Source organism: Gymnodraco acuticeps, unplaced genomic scaffold, assembly GCF_902827175.1.
Source record: "Gymnodraco acuticeps unplaced genomic scaffold, fGymAcu1.1, whole genome shotgun sequence".
Taxonomy (NCBI): Eukaryota; Metazoa; Chordata; class Actinopteri; order Perciformes; family Bathydraconidae; genus Gymnodraco; species Gymnodraco acuticeps.
This window is the reverse complement of record NW_022990058.1, coordinates 175,736-190,389: the sequence shown is the minus strand read 5'-3', so window position 1 is coordinate 190,389 and position 14,654 is coordinate 175,736. Positions and strand designations below refer to the sequence as shown.

General features: G+C 40.8%; 1 protein-coding gene across 1 annotated transcript in view; it reads left to right on the top strand.

Annotated features, from left to right (window-relative positions):
* Positions 1-414: 414 nt before the first annotated feature.
* The window catches only part of camkvl (CaM kinase-like vesicle-associated, like), a 31,835-nt gene continuing 17,595 nt past the window's right edge, over positions 415-14,654 (top strand). The window contains exon 1 of the mRNA XM_034216045.1: positions 415-443. Coding sequence (XP_034071936.1) covers positions 435-443 — 9 coding nt within the window. The 5' untranslated portion in view covers positions 415-434. The remainder of the gene's footprint in view (positions 444-14,654) is intronic.

Sequence of the window (14,654 nt, the reverse complement as noted above, 5' to 3'; positions counted from 1 at the left end):
CTTATGTCAGCATGTTAACAGCACCATAATATGACTAGACCCGACTAAAGATGTGTAAAATGTTGTTATATATTTCCCTTAAGAGTGGTAATGTACATGTCATAGTGAATGTTTGAGGCGATAGGATAGCCATAAGTATCTGTACAAAATGTTAAGCCAATCCATCAAATGGTTGCTGAGAAATTCCAGTCAGAAAGAAAGTGACAACCCTATTGATAGAGCCACTTGGATTAAGTTATAAAGTGCAATAAACAAAATCCTTCAACATAAATGGAACTCTTTTTGTGTTAAGTTAATACAACATGACAGTGTTAGGTAAATCAATGCAAATTGTATGTAAATTCAACATAACTGCGTTAAGCAAATACAATATAACTGTAAGATAACTTGTCTTTTTTCCATTTACTTAGCCTAGTTTCGTGCAACCGGTTGACATGACTAGAGTAAGTACATTTGACATTTCATTTCTTTGTGTGTATAGCCTCTTATCTAAGTTTGACTGTTAGTCCAACAGCTAGATGTCTAAGTCCCGTTCTTCACTCCCTCCTCCTCAGCATCCTCCCTCAAACAGACAGCCATTACTTACATTTAGGACCTGCAATCAATAAAACAAAATGTATCCTTAGAGGCATTCAAGACACCAGCTCCTTAGAATCATGAACTTTAGTTACACGTGCACTTTTGACCCATAGAGAAAAGAACATTTCCATTCCAGCCTTTGATAAAACAGAGACTCTTGTGCTAAAACTGTACGCCAGGAGAACATTGTACACACGCTCACCTCCAGTCAGCTCCACAGGTGTACTGGATGCTATAAGGTGTGAGCAGTATACCCACACACTGTTTAAAAATAGAGGGGCCTGACATTCCTACACAAAGCTTCACAGCAGACACCTCTCTGTTGAAATGATCTCCATCCTTATGATTCTTATCCAAAACTTCAATCACCGCTCCTTTCTCCTCCTCTTCTCTGCTCCTCCTCCCTTCTCTTTCCTCCCTTTTCTCCCTCCAGGGAAGGGATTTATCTTCTATAATTCTTCCATCATACTGAATATTTCACAATAGCATTTTTCCCATACACACATTCACATGCTGACTTTCTCATAGAAATGTTCTCACTTTCATTCCCTCACTGTCTTCACATCTGTCCTCTTCCTTGCTTGTCTTTCATTCTTCCATCTTTTTGTCAATGTTATCCTTCTGAATGGTCCTCTTTGTCTGTAGCTCACTATCCATTTGTACTTGCTATGCTAACTCGCTCTCACATTCAAACACACCTACTGCTTCCTCTTTATTTGTAAACACAGGTTACTTATGGCGGCAAAGTTCACCACTATATAAACTGCAGCGTATTTATCACCAGACAGGTTGTCCTTAGCCATTTTTACATTTAACTTGTCAGATGTGCTAATGTTAAAAGAGTCAGCACATCAATGGAAAATGCGTGGGAATTGTATTCATCTATGAATCATTTGTGGTATGCAGTAGTCTATTTCCTAGTGTGTGTGTGTGTGTGTGTGTGTGTGTGTGTGTGTGTGTGTGTGTGTGTGTGTGTGTGTGTGTGTGTGTGTGTGTGTGTGTGTGTGTGTGTGTGTGTGTGTGTGTGTGTGTGTGTGTGTGTGTGTGTGTGTGTGTGTGTGTGTGTGTTTTCAGCCCCCACAGTTTGGATAATATGCTTTGGTCTCGAAAATAAGATTCTTCTTTTAATCATCATTGTTAGTCAAAGCTTTCTCTCTGTGTGTTTTTTCCAATGCCTCTGAGGCTCTAATCCAGCCACAGAACATCAATGACTGGGCGAACATTTCCCTTCTTCTCCTTCCCATTCATTGTCTTTCTGTGATTGCAATGACATTCACACAAGTCAGACGTTTTATATTTGGGAATACAATTTAATTGGAGACGTGTGATGTCTCATTAGATGACCTGGTTGGCATTTCAAAGTTTGAAGCAACTACACAACAGCTCGGAGTGTGCCTCGGGCTACTAGAGTTTACAATTACTGCTCCTGAACATTTGAGAGTGATCAGAGATGCAGACTATATCTGGAGGTTATCCACCAGGCAGCACCGATACCTTAGTTATTATTCTGATGTGAAATCAGAATGTACCACCTCCACATCTTGACAGGATGATCTGCATTCATATGTAATACTTATGCTTGGAGGTTGTTTTGTTACTGTGATGTAACACATGCACAGACATAAATCCTGCACAATGATTTATTATGGTATGTGGAACTTAACTCACAAAAACAGACAAATTGAATAAATAACCACATCAATGGCCCAGAGTTTAAACAAACCATCAGTATATGTAAAGATAAATACAGCTAAATTACATACAGTCTATAATGACTGCATTGCATTTAAAGTAGAGATGTCCAGATCCGATCACGTGATCGGGGATCGGATTCGATCACGTGATTTTCAAAAGATCGGAATCGGGAGAAAAAAATCGGGGATCGGGAATATATATATATTTCTTTCTTTCTTTTTAAAATTATTTCATTTAATGTTACAAAACAAAAATGACCATGTTCACGTCTTAAAGTCATCCTGAGGCCTTAGTTTTGGTTTAAAATGACACAACATCATGTGTTGCTTCTTTTGGGCTTGTTTTCAGACCTGGTTATTTCTCTCAAAGCTGGCAACAGAGTGGGCGCAGTGTCTAATAGTAGCAGTAAGCTAACGAGAGGCTACGTTCAGCTGGTGACTCGGGAGTCTGGACAGAGAAAATGTCAGCAGTTTGGAAGTATTATAAAATTGAAAGCGAAGGCAGTGTAACAGCCAGATGCAATGTTTGCAAGGCGGAGGTTCCGCGTGGTGGAAAGAACAGAGCTACGTTCAACACGACCAATCTAATACGCCACCTGAGAAACAAACACCAACAACAACACGACGAGTACACAACGGCCACTCAGGTAACGGCACTGAAACAACCGACACTTTCAGAGACTTTTAAAAGGAAAGAGAAACTGCCCCAGAACAGTGAAAAAGACAAAAAAATAACAGCCAAGGTAGCTGAATTCATCGCGTTGGATGACCAGCCGTTATTTTCTCTTAATGCATTGCATCAAGATCGGATCGGGAAAAATCGGTATCGGTAGATTGTCAAAATCATATGATCGGAATTGGATCGGGAGCAAAAAAAGGTGATCGAGACATCTCTAATTTAAAGTTTTTATAATATTGGCTTACATGCTTTTGTCTGCCCTTAGGAAAAGAAAGACAAAAAGGTGACGACAATGACAAAAGTTTTCGGTATTGTTACGTATTCATTTTGTGAAATCAGGACCCAGATATTTCCTCAACACAGATTTCAAAGCTGTTTCCATGCAATCCCCCTGAGTTGTAATATCATCTTTTAGGGTCTTCTCACCTCAGATTGAAGTTAAAGCTCCACTCCTCACTCGTCATGCATTTCTTTCTGCGACAGATAGAATTTAGCCATTGCTTTCTGGATGAAGGGTTTTGAAATTGGAAATCCTTGATAGGGCGCAGACATGAGTGGACCGCTAGTGCAAAACGATGTTTAGAAAGTAATTCTCTGACCCGTGTGTGTTTGTGCATGTGTGTGGGGAGGCTCCATCTGTGTGTGATTACGTGCTGCTCACATGCTCAAGCCGAATCATGCCCGACAGCCATTCTTTCATCATCATCCTCTTCCTCACTGATACTTAGTTCTTTTTCATGTTCGTCTTTCTTCTTTTGTCTTAACCTTCTCTCTCTCCGTCTCTACCCCTCTAACTTTCCCACGAGAGCCACTGACCTCATTTTCATCTCCAGACTCGTGCTTGAGCAGGCTTGTTCTCATCTCACATCACATATGCACACGTGCAGTGGCGCAAGTGCAGATTTGTAGTTCAATTTCACAGTATGTGCATATTATGATTATCTTTCTAAAAGCCTCTAGTAAAAATTGAGGTGTGCTTTTGTTGCTTTCCACCCTGTGCAACAGCGGACCAGCATCTAAAGTCATCTGATGTGACTTTTACTGCCAGCTTTTCTATATGTAGCATCTACGTGTGTAATGGAAACAGCTGTGTACTTAGTCTCTGTTATGCTTATGCTTCCCTTTTTGTGTGTGTGCGTTTGTGTGCCTTCAGGGTTCAGATCACTGCAGATGTGACATGGGGAAAGAAATGCACCTTCCACAAACTGACTAAAACCTCAAATGGCAGAGCTGTCACTTATTCCCCTGACACTGGAAGGCAACTCATGTAAAGGATCAAATGAGCAGCCAAATTATACATATATGAAAAAAGAACAAGGCTTATGAACACTAAACTCAACTCAATCTGGAGAGAATACATTTCTAGAATAGGGCAGAGTTGAATTAGTGATTGTTCTTAACATTTAATGATAATGTATTATGCAAAGCACTGTCGGCCATTCTATTTGACCAGTTATTCAGTCAGGTCAACTGAGAAAAGTTTGAGTTCACGTGCACATTTACAGGCTTATGCATGTGCAACAGGTAGTAGTAGTAGTAGGGGAAAACGCATGTCACCGAAACACCTGACCATCTGTGCTAACTGTTTTATAAAACACAAAAAAGAGAGTCACTAGGATGCAGCTCAAATCATGTTTTTTTTTTGTTTTTTTAAAGTTGCGGTCAATGGTGCAATTCTGTTCTGTTGAAGTTTTTAATTGACTGAAGTTCGCCTTATTGCAGTCAATAAGCATCTGTTCACAACTGTTAATCAGAGAGGTGTGTTGAAGGACAAGCTAACTTTGGGACATTTTACTTTGGAGCTTTATGATCCTCATCTAGCATCTGTTGTGTCTTCCTGGTCCAATGTACTTATTGTAAGTCGCTTTGGATAAAAGCGTCAGCTAAATGCAATGTAATCTCAGTCAGTGTAGATGTAAAATGAGCTAGAGAGAGGGAGGTTTATTGTGAGGTGAAAGTGGAGGAATGGAGTAAAAGTGAAGATGGTTGAGTTTTCTTTGTTGATGATGAGCTGACAGTCACTGCTACAGGGTTATATGACAGATGAGACTGAGAACGTATGTCTGTTTGTTAGATTGTGTATACATTTGCGCATCCCTCCCTTGTTTCACTCCTTTTTCTGTTGATGTGTGTGTGCGTGTGTGTGTGCGTGTGTGTGTGTGTGTGCGTGTGTGTGTATGTGTTTGTGCAAACTGAGGTGTGAATTAAGCCTCTCAATTGAAGTCTGTTTTTTTTTGTTTTTAAGAGGCACTCTATGCGGTGTGTCTAAAGGCCATGTTTGGCCACAAAAGGATTGAATTAATGCAGTCGTGATCAATGAGAAGACACACACAAACACAAACACACACACACACACACACACACACACACACACAAACAAATACTGGGAAAGAAGATGGATGCAGTATATTTGATTCCCCAGAAACAAACAAGGAAGTCCAGCAAGCAAATCAGTGGCTAGACACATGAACATGTAAATGTGTGTTTGTGTGCATTAATGTCTGGTTGTGTTGACAAAAAGAATGAACAGTGTCGGTGTGTGTGTATTTGATATACACAAGTATATCTCCAGCATCCAAAAGTAGAGAGTGTCACGCACATTAGCGACGCTCCCTTCTTCACACTGTCCTTCTGTCTGTTCAGGTTGTTTACGTTGCACTCTGCGAGGTGCTCGTGTGTCTGCGCTGACAGGAGTCTTGTTATTCACTATTTTTATGTTTGACACGTGAGCCATGTGCGACATGGTCGTGTCTGCCTGACAAGACAATTTATTCTGCACCACAAATTTTCGCATTAAGTCTATTTTTCACAACCTGCAAGCATGGGTGAAGCACGAAATATATATTTTGTGTTTTTTTCTCTTACTCGTAAATGTTGTTTGTACAACAATTAATTTTAACCATTCAGAGATGTGGCATAGTTTTCCTTAAACTTAAATGTGCAATTTAGGTTCATAATGATTAAAGGTGGGGTATGTCATTTTGGAGAAACCAGCTCGAGTGCGCTAGAATTTTAAAATACACAACCGGAAAAAATCTGCCACTTCCTTACAGAGCCCTTCCTCCAACACACACTAACGCGCACATGACCAATGAGGGCAGGAGATAAGTTTGTGCACAGATGGAAGGCTGACAGGCAGGTAGGCCATCCAGTTATTTTAGCCAGGCCGGCTCAGATGATTGGTCTTGCTTTTTACAGTACTACGGCTTCCACAGAGGACATTTTTGTATGGATTTTTTGTCAAAGCACTTAAGATATTCATTGCTATCGGGACGTTAAGAGCATTCCATGGAATATAACAAAAAGTGTATCTCGAGCCGGTTTCTCCAACTTACCTACCCCACCTTTAAGGGTAAGCATTGTCTTTATTGTATTCCAACACTCAGCTTAGTTGTAGTTGAGTAAAGTTCCTTTCTATTTCTCTCTATGTTCTCAATCTGATTTGGGATTGATAGACAAAAACACTACCTCTTGTGTAAATAGTAGGGATAAAAATAGTTCCTGGGTTGCGATCGTTCACAATGTTTTAATTACATTTGTCTCACAACCGAAACATAAACTGACATACTAACTGACTAAGTCACAGATCAGAGCAGGCAACAGTAAGGTTGCTCCTTAACAGCGTTTGTGAGCGAGCATGCTATGGCTCATGTAAGGATGACAAGCTAACAAGTACATATCAGCATTTTCAAAAACCTTTTTCCCCGTCCTCATTGTAGAGCAAGTCCAGCTATAGCAAATCAACAAAACTGAAATGGGAGAGTATTTTAAGAATTTGTATTTCCCGGGATAGAAAATGCCAGCTTGGTTTTTGATAGAAAGCTAAAATAAAGAGAACAATCTGTGTTTTTAATTTAAAAACAACATTATTGTTAACACAGATGAAAAGACAAGGCCAACACCTCAAACAGAAAACTGACTCCTTCAAGAGGCAGCACAAGCAGTGAGAGAATCATTCACCAAAACACAGAAATATGTGCTATGACACACTGGGCGTGATGCAAGCTTTCAAATAATGGGACGTATTGATTTTAAATTTCATTAAATGCACTGTTGTGCCCTGGCAGTATGTCCTTGCTCCACGGAGAGCGCAAGGGGGCACAGAGGCATGACAGGGAGACCAGGGGGGAAAATGGTTATTAAAAAAAAGAGAGATTTAAAAAGAAGAAAAAATCATAATTTGAAAAATTATTGATTCGAAAACAATATGATACATTGCATTTAGCTGACGCTTTTATCCAAAGCGACTTCCAACAATAAGTGCGTTCGACCAACAAAATACAAACTTGAAGAAAACAGAATCATATAAGTACATCAGGTTTCATAGAGCTAAAACATTTCAAGTGCTAATCAACTGGTTTTAGATAAGCCAGCCCTTTATTAGTATATACAGTACTATTACCAGGGCCGGCCCAAGACTTTTGGGGGCCCTAAGCGAGTTTTGGCTTGGGGGCCCCCCTCACTCTAGCGCGTTCTCACTACACACAACACGGAACCAACTTTTGTCTTATGATGTTAGCATAAGCACACATATTGTATAAATAAGCATGTAAACACCGTGGACCCAACCTCCTCTAAAGGGGTCCTCACCTCCTCTATGGGGGGTCCGGGGGCATGCTCCCCCGGGAAGATTTATTTTTTAAATATTGAAGTTAAAAGCATCAATTTGGTGCACTTTGAGAGCAAAATGAAGAGATCTATGGATACCTCTCTCAACACCCATATGAAACAGAACTGTAAGCAGATTTTTCTTTATGGATATTTTACAAATCACTTAAACTGTATTCTTGTTTTATCATAAAGTATTTCATAACTGTTTTTTATTTATTCTCTCTGGCTGTCCATCTCAATAATATAATACATGACTTTGAGAGTAGGCAATCTAGGCATATTAACAAAATTAATTAAACATACTTATCACGGCGACGGTGTACTGAGATCTTTTTAAAAAAAATGTTTGCTAGGGGGCCCCTAAGTGGCTGTGTGTGTGTGTGTAACGAGCCATTTTGTGTGCGTGCGTTGTTAGCTTCTAGTGCTAGCGAGCTACGCTAACGGATATAAAGAGTTTTTTCAACAACAAAGTGGAGGAGAGTCCTCTCCTGTCAGACTGAGAGGCTCAGTGAACTAAAGGACTCTCTGAGTGTTTAGATAGTTAACTTTAGTCTAAGGCCCAATCCCAAACCACTCCCTCGACCCTACCCCTCCGTGACGGAGTGAACTCCGTCTGCAGCCACACTCGCAGCTCAACGAGGCTCCCTCCTGTCAGATGGAGGGAGTAAATACAGCAGCAAGCTTTGGGACGGCCTCCCCTCTCTCCGGCAGAAACAGGAAATGCCGTAACTGTATGTAACAACGGTTTCAAATAAGCATCTCTTAGACAAAAAGTTTAAATGAATAACTCAAATAAAACTCCAAACATCTTTCATTGTGTTTCAAAGCTCTTTTAGTTTTAAACCTGATGTTTATAAGCTTAGTTTTTGCAACGGTCTGTAAATATACACAACATTATAATAAAATGCACACATTTACCTTTTTCTATACTAAACACAGGTATGATCCTAAGTTAAAACATATGAGGTTATCATGAGGTTGTTAACATCGCAATTTATCAGTGTATGTTTGCTGGAACTACTTGTAAACAGCGTGTTTCCTGACGGACACACACAGCGTGACTCCGGTCAGGTAGAGACCGGTCTCAAGTCAGCACCGCTGCAGACCAAGCCCCCAGGAAGTGCGCCGGAAAATATTCGTGGTGCCCAAACGGCGGTACTACACTTCCGTTTGGTTGCCAGGCCCGGAAACACTTTTTCCCATTGACTTACATTGGGAAAGAGTGGTCTGTAAATCGTTGGATAATTTTTTTTAAACTAAATAAACAACCCAGTATGAACGTTTGTATAGCCCTTAAACATTCGTTCCTCAAGTTGTAAAAATGTGCTAATAACGTTATTCTGAGAGTTATTTCCCTCTGCATTATGAACGCGCATCTAACCCACGGGACTGCGCCGCCCGGCACGTTCATGTTACATGTTCAGCACTACATGAGTTGTACCTTTACCCATGGATGCACAATAAGAACGGACCCATATCGCCTTACTGCCATCCCGGAGCTGTAATAATGGATATATTGTTTGTTTGCTGTAATTCATCATTTGTAAAATATTATACTACATGGGCTGTATGATGTAAATCTTGTACCGTAAATGTTGTATTAAATAAAGTTAATATTACCGACGTTAGATTAACGTCCCTGTAGCTTATTATTGCACTAAGAAGCTTATTGCACTGTATATATATATATATATACAGTGCAATCATTCTTTCATGCTAAATGAAGCTCTGTTGGATATCACTAGAACCTGTTACAGCGTAATATAAGTACATAACGATTGATGTGTACATTCAGGGGCGGACCTAGCACATTTGGTGCTCTAGGCGAGCTTCACCACTGCGCCCCCCCCCCAAAAAAATATCAAAACATCTTAACAGTTATACAGTAAAGTACTGCACCTTTATTTATTACAAGCAAGAACAAGAGCTAAGAATAAATGTAAAGTGCACACTAAAGAATTAAAACAAACAACTTAGCTAACAAACAATAATAATAACAATAACAAACAATAAAAGAATGTGCAAATTTGCTTTCAAAGAAAATTAAGAAGAAATGTAAAATATGTTACACATGTCAAATAATCAATATATAATATGCTAAATAAACAAACAAATAAATAAAAATTAAGAACTATTTACATTCCACTCATCACACAAGGTTAGCCTACATATTAGCTCCTACTGGTTTCCATTTACAGTGCAATCCTTCTGGACTTCCTCGCTACAAAGTCATCAATCACATCATCATGTGAAATCTGACCACCAACCTCATGGTTAATACTGATTACAGCCAGACCACTGAGGTGTTCTTGAGCCATGGTTGACCTCAGGTATGTTTTCAAGAGTTTTAATTTGGAAAAACTCCTCTCGGCTGAAGCTACTGTTACTGGTAGCGTTGCACTGATCCGCAGAGCAATACACAAGTTGGGATATATTTCGGTGAGCTGCTTTGTGTGTATGAATTTCAACAACTCAAGAGTTGTCATGCTCTTTGATGGCAAGTCAGGTACATTTTCCAACTCCTGAGCCAGCTCCTTCCCATACAAATCCGATTTCCCTCCATGGCTTAAGGTGTGTGCAACTGCCTCTGCTTGCTTCATCAGCTCTTGGTGTGGCAGGTCTGGGAAGTACAGAATGCCAAACTTGTCTTGCACATGTTTAAGAGTGGTAAACCTCTCCTTTTGTGCTGACACTGCAGCATCCACCACCACGTTAAGGAAGGTTACCTCCAGATTTTGCAAGGCATCCCTCAATGGCTCATCAGGAGACTCATATGAGAAGTGCCTCTTTGTTGACTTCAGCCGCTTTTGTTCCTTGTCAACTGATGCAGCAGGTGGTCCCAGATATTTTAAAAGTGAATCTAAAATGATATAACAAAATGTGTATTATCAACATTGAATAATTTCCATTTGTTAAATGTAGCTATTATTTAGTTAGTAAGCATTTGGACAGCCTGACAGGTCTGATTGAACTAATCAAGAGCTATGCCTATGTTATTAGAACAGTTGAACCAGGTGTGTTAGTTCTGGGTTGGAACTAAAACATTCAACAGGACTGGAGTTGAGAACCACTGAGCTAGTTAGCTAACGTTAGCACACATTATGACATGGTTGAATTTGGCAAATGTTTGACTCGGATAGTCAATGTGCTTTCTGAGGTAAACTTAACGTTAGCTAACGTTACCAACTAACTAACATTCCACCACACTGGCTAGCTCGCTACACCAAAACTAACATTGTTATTATTACTAATATTTCTATTTCATGACACAACGAAAATAGCCTTATGACAGTTTCGACTGAATGGCAATAACAAACGCTGGCTAGCTAACGTTGGCTTGGCTAACTAGCAAGATTACATGATCCATTCGCTAATGTTGACAATACAATCAAAATTGCATACCTTTCACCTTGGCACGTTTCTCTTTTTCTTCTTTTCTTCTGTTTTTATACTGCGCCTCGGATGGTTTTTGCCTCTTCATAGTTCTCTAACGTTAGTCTTTCTTTCCTCAACGCTCAATTTTATAAACACTTGACCGATACCCATAAATGCACAGCGCTCTAGCATGTTCTGACTGTGAACACCTAAAGCCGAGGCTCTTAGACCGACCGACCGTTTTAGATTTTTGTCTTATTTCCCCTTATGTTAGAATTTTTTTTTATGTAAGAATAATGGTTGCAGATATTTCTTTTTTTTTGGTGCAATTTTTGGCTCTAGGCAACCACCTGTATCGCCTGTAGGAAGCGCCGCCCCTGTGTACATTAGCATAATTACTAGCTAGCTGCTAACTGCCGCCTCGTTAATATCAAATCCATCATAATAACAATCCATTACCATGCTGTCATGAACGCGCGGTGCTGTTACGTGTACGCAAATTGACGTGCTTGATGTGAACGAGCATTTTGGTTAAAGTTGCGCATGCGCTATGAGCGCACATACGGGTACTTCTTACCCCCTGATCCCATCGGAAGCGTCTGCGCAGCGGCTGCGACCTCCTCCTGCGTCATAACCCACCAGGCGCGTTTCAAAACGTTGCGGAAGCGGAGCGTCGTGTGTGCAGCCTCGTAGTATTCCACCAGACCCGCTGCGCCGCGTCAAAAATAGGATTCATCCTATATTTTAGAAATGTCTTGCGGCGAGGAGCTTCTGGGACGCTTCGAGCCGCGGCGCAGCGGGTCTGGTGGAATAGCACCCATTGACTAGAGTGGCCGCGATCGCTAAAAACGCCGCAACGCAGACGCTCCTGGTGGGATTAGGGGGTTAGGCATGCCGGGTAATCTGTGACGTTTCACTCTCTCAAAAGTTGGGGCATTTTATCATCATGCGCTAATGAGCAACTCTCATAGGAATGAATGAGGCCCCGCCTCCCACGTTGTATCCAGTTCTTATTATACATCCATGCTGCAGACTCGCTGTTTGAGGGCTTGATAGCCAACTCCCCCTCCACACTCGTTGCTTTGGAACAGTCTTCAATATGGCGGACCCTCCGCATGAACACGCAAACGGAGGGGTAGGGTGTAGGGGGCGGTTTGGGAATGGGCCTAAATCAGAATGACTGGCGGCCCGCGGGACACATCCGGCCCGCCAGACATTCTCATCCGGCCCGCACGACGGGGGTGACGTTGTGGCGTTGGCGGAGTGGTTACTGCGTTCGCCCCCCACCCATTTTTTTTTTTTACAACGTCTCGGGAGTAAGGTGCAGTACCAGAGTCCAACAGAGGCAGCAGCTGCGGGACAGTAGACTGCATACTGGGAAACCTTCCCTGCCTTGAAGAAGAAGTGATCCTTCGTTGTGAAGAGTCTGCTTTGTGCGCTCCGCACCACAGCAGTAGCCCCGCTGCGACAGAGTCCAACAGAGAGGCAGGAACTGCGGGACAGTAGCCTAGAAGCAGGGTTGGGTTGTAACCATAGGTTGTAACGGAATACATGTAACGGCGTTACGTAATCAGAATACAAAAATCAAGTAGGCTAACTGTATTCAGCTGGCGTTACATTTGAAAAACAAGTAATCTGATTACAGTTACTTTCGTAAACCTGAAGTGAATACATTTTGGAATACTTATTGGAATTATTGGTGGAAAAGTTTCCTCACAAAATGTAATATTCATTACCGGCAGAACTGTGTGCACACTGCACAGCGCTGCAGCATGTCTGTGAGCGAGAGAGAGATGCAGCGTGTCTATGAGGCCCCGCCCCCGCACGCAGATGAGAGAGAGAGATCTCTTTTAAAATATATTGAAAGTTAGAAACGGAGATGGTTCGATAAAATGTGCAAGATAACGTTTATGTAGCATTTATTTATTGTCGAAATTATGACATTTCATAACGGGATCAAATCAAAGTGAATGGGCTGCTGAATGTCTGGGGCAAGTGACTGGAAAAAGTTTTAAAAGTGATTACATCGTTTCAGATAATAAATAATAATGATAATTCATTCTATTTAGGGGCGCCTTTCAAAGCACCCAAGGACACCTTACAATTCATAACATATTCCAAGGAAAGGTTTTAAGACAGTACAAAGAATGCAGTCTGGGTGATGTTTTTTATGTGGGGTGCAGATGAGAGCTGTCCAGAATGACACCAAGATGTTGTGTTTGAGTTTTTGATAAGCCATTAAAACAGTAAAATACGTGTCTCCTGTTCACCAAAACATACCCATCTGTTATGGAAAGAAGTATTCCAAAAGTATTCTAAAAGTAATCTGAATACGTAACTGTAACTGTATTCTGATTACTTTCAGAGCATGTATTCAGTATTCAGTAACTGATTACATTTACAAAGTAACCCTCCCAACCCTGCCTAGAAGTGATCCTTCGTTAGCGTGAAGAGTCTGCTAAGCTTTATGCGGTCCGCAGTACCTGAGCGTGCTCCACTAGCATTGTGGACTATATAAAAATCGCTGGCCCGCGATAGTGTCTATTGGATACATTTTGGCCCTTGGACAAATGTAGTTGGTGATCCCTGGTCTAAGTTATCTCAGTGGGTCTCAAACGTTTTGGTCACCATTAATGTAAACAATTATTTCCGAGGCACACGTTTATATGATCATTATAGTTATAAAAAAATAAGAGAATAAATGAAAAACAGGTATGAAATACTATATGACAGTAAAAAAATTATAAAGTTTAAAAGGGGAGTGATTTGTAAAACATCCATAAAGAAAAAGTAAATCTGCTTACAATTCTGTTTCATATGGGTGTTGAGAGATATATCCATAGATCTCTTCATTTTGCTCTCAAAGTGCACCAGATTGATGCTTTTAACTTCAATATTTAAAAATAAATCTTCCTGGGGGAGCATGCCCCCGGACCCCCCTATCTGACACACACCACCTATAAAAATAGCACTTTACCCCTGCTTACACCTATATGCCTCGAGCCTTCATTGTAACTGTCACACTGTGTATTTGCGTGGGGAGTGTTGCAGTAGAACATTCCACTGTAGCGACCGGTACATTAATGGGAAACCCTAAATGTTTGAGCACCCTCTATGAAACGTCAAGCTACCCCACAGCACCCCAAAATAAATATCTGGCGCCGCCACTGAGCCTGACTATTTGTGTTGGGGGGGGCCCAACTTACTTTTTTCTCCAAAGGGGGGGCCTGACAGAAAAAGTTTGAGAACCACTGCAGGGATGTGGATTAAATGAATGTAACAGCTTTACAATCTTGTACAATACAATACGATAGCCCTACCGGTAGATTGTAAATCCGCTCTCTCTTAACTTTCAATTTGATATAGGTAAATGTACACCTTTTATAGCACATCTTAGCTATATACTTTAATGATGGACTCAAAACATCCAGTCTTTGACTCAGTATTTTAAAAAACTGAACATTAGAGGGGGGATATTTTGCAGATTGTTGTTGGATGGCATTACACTGCACAGGTGTTAATTTTGTTCCATTCACACCTCAGTGGTGAACACAAGTGTTTTTATAGTTAAGTCAACCTGGAGCATTTTTGCCACTGGTCAAAGCAAACAGCTGTTAAATAGATTGTGGCGCAAGTATGAATCCTAAACCCAGGGATTAGTTAGTTTACATTCCCTCATCTCGAAGTCAACAATTTTTTTAACGTGTTTGTGGTTA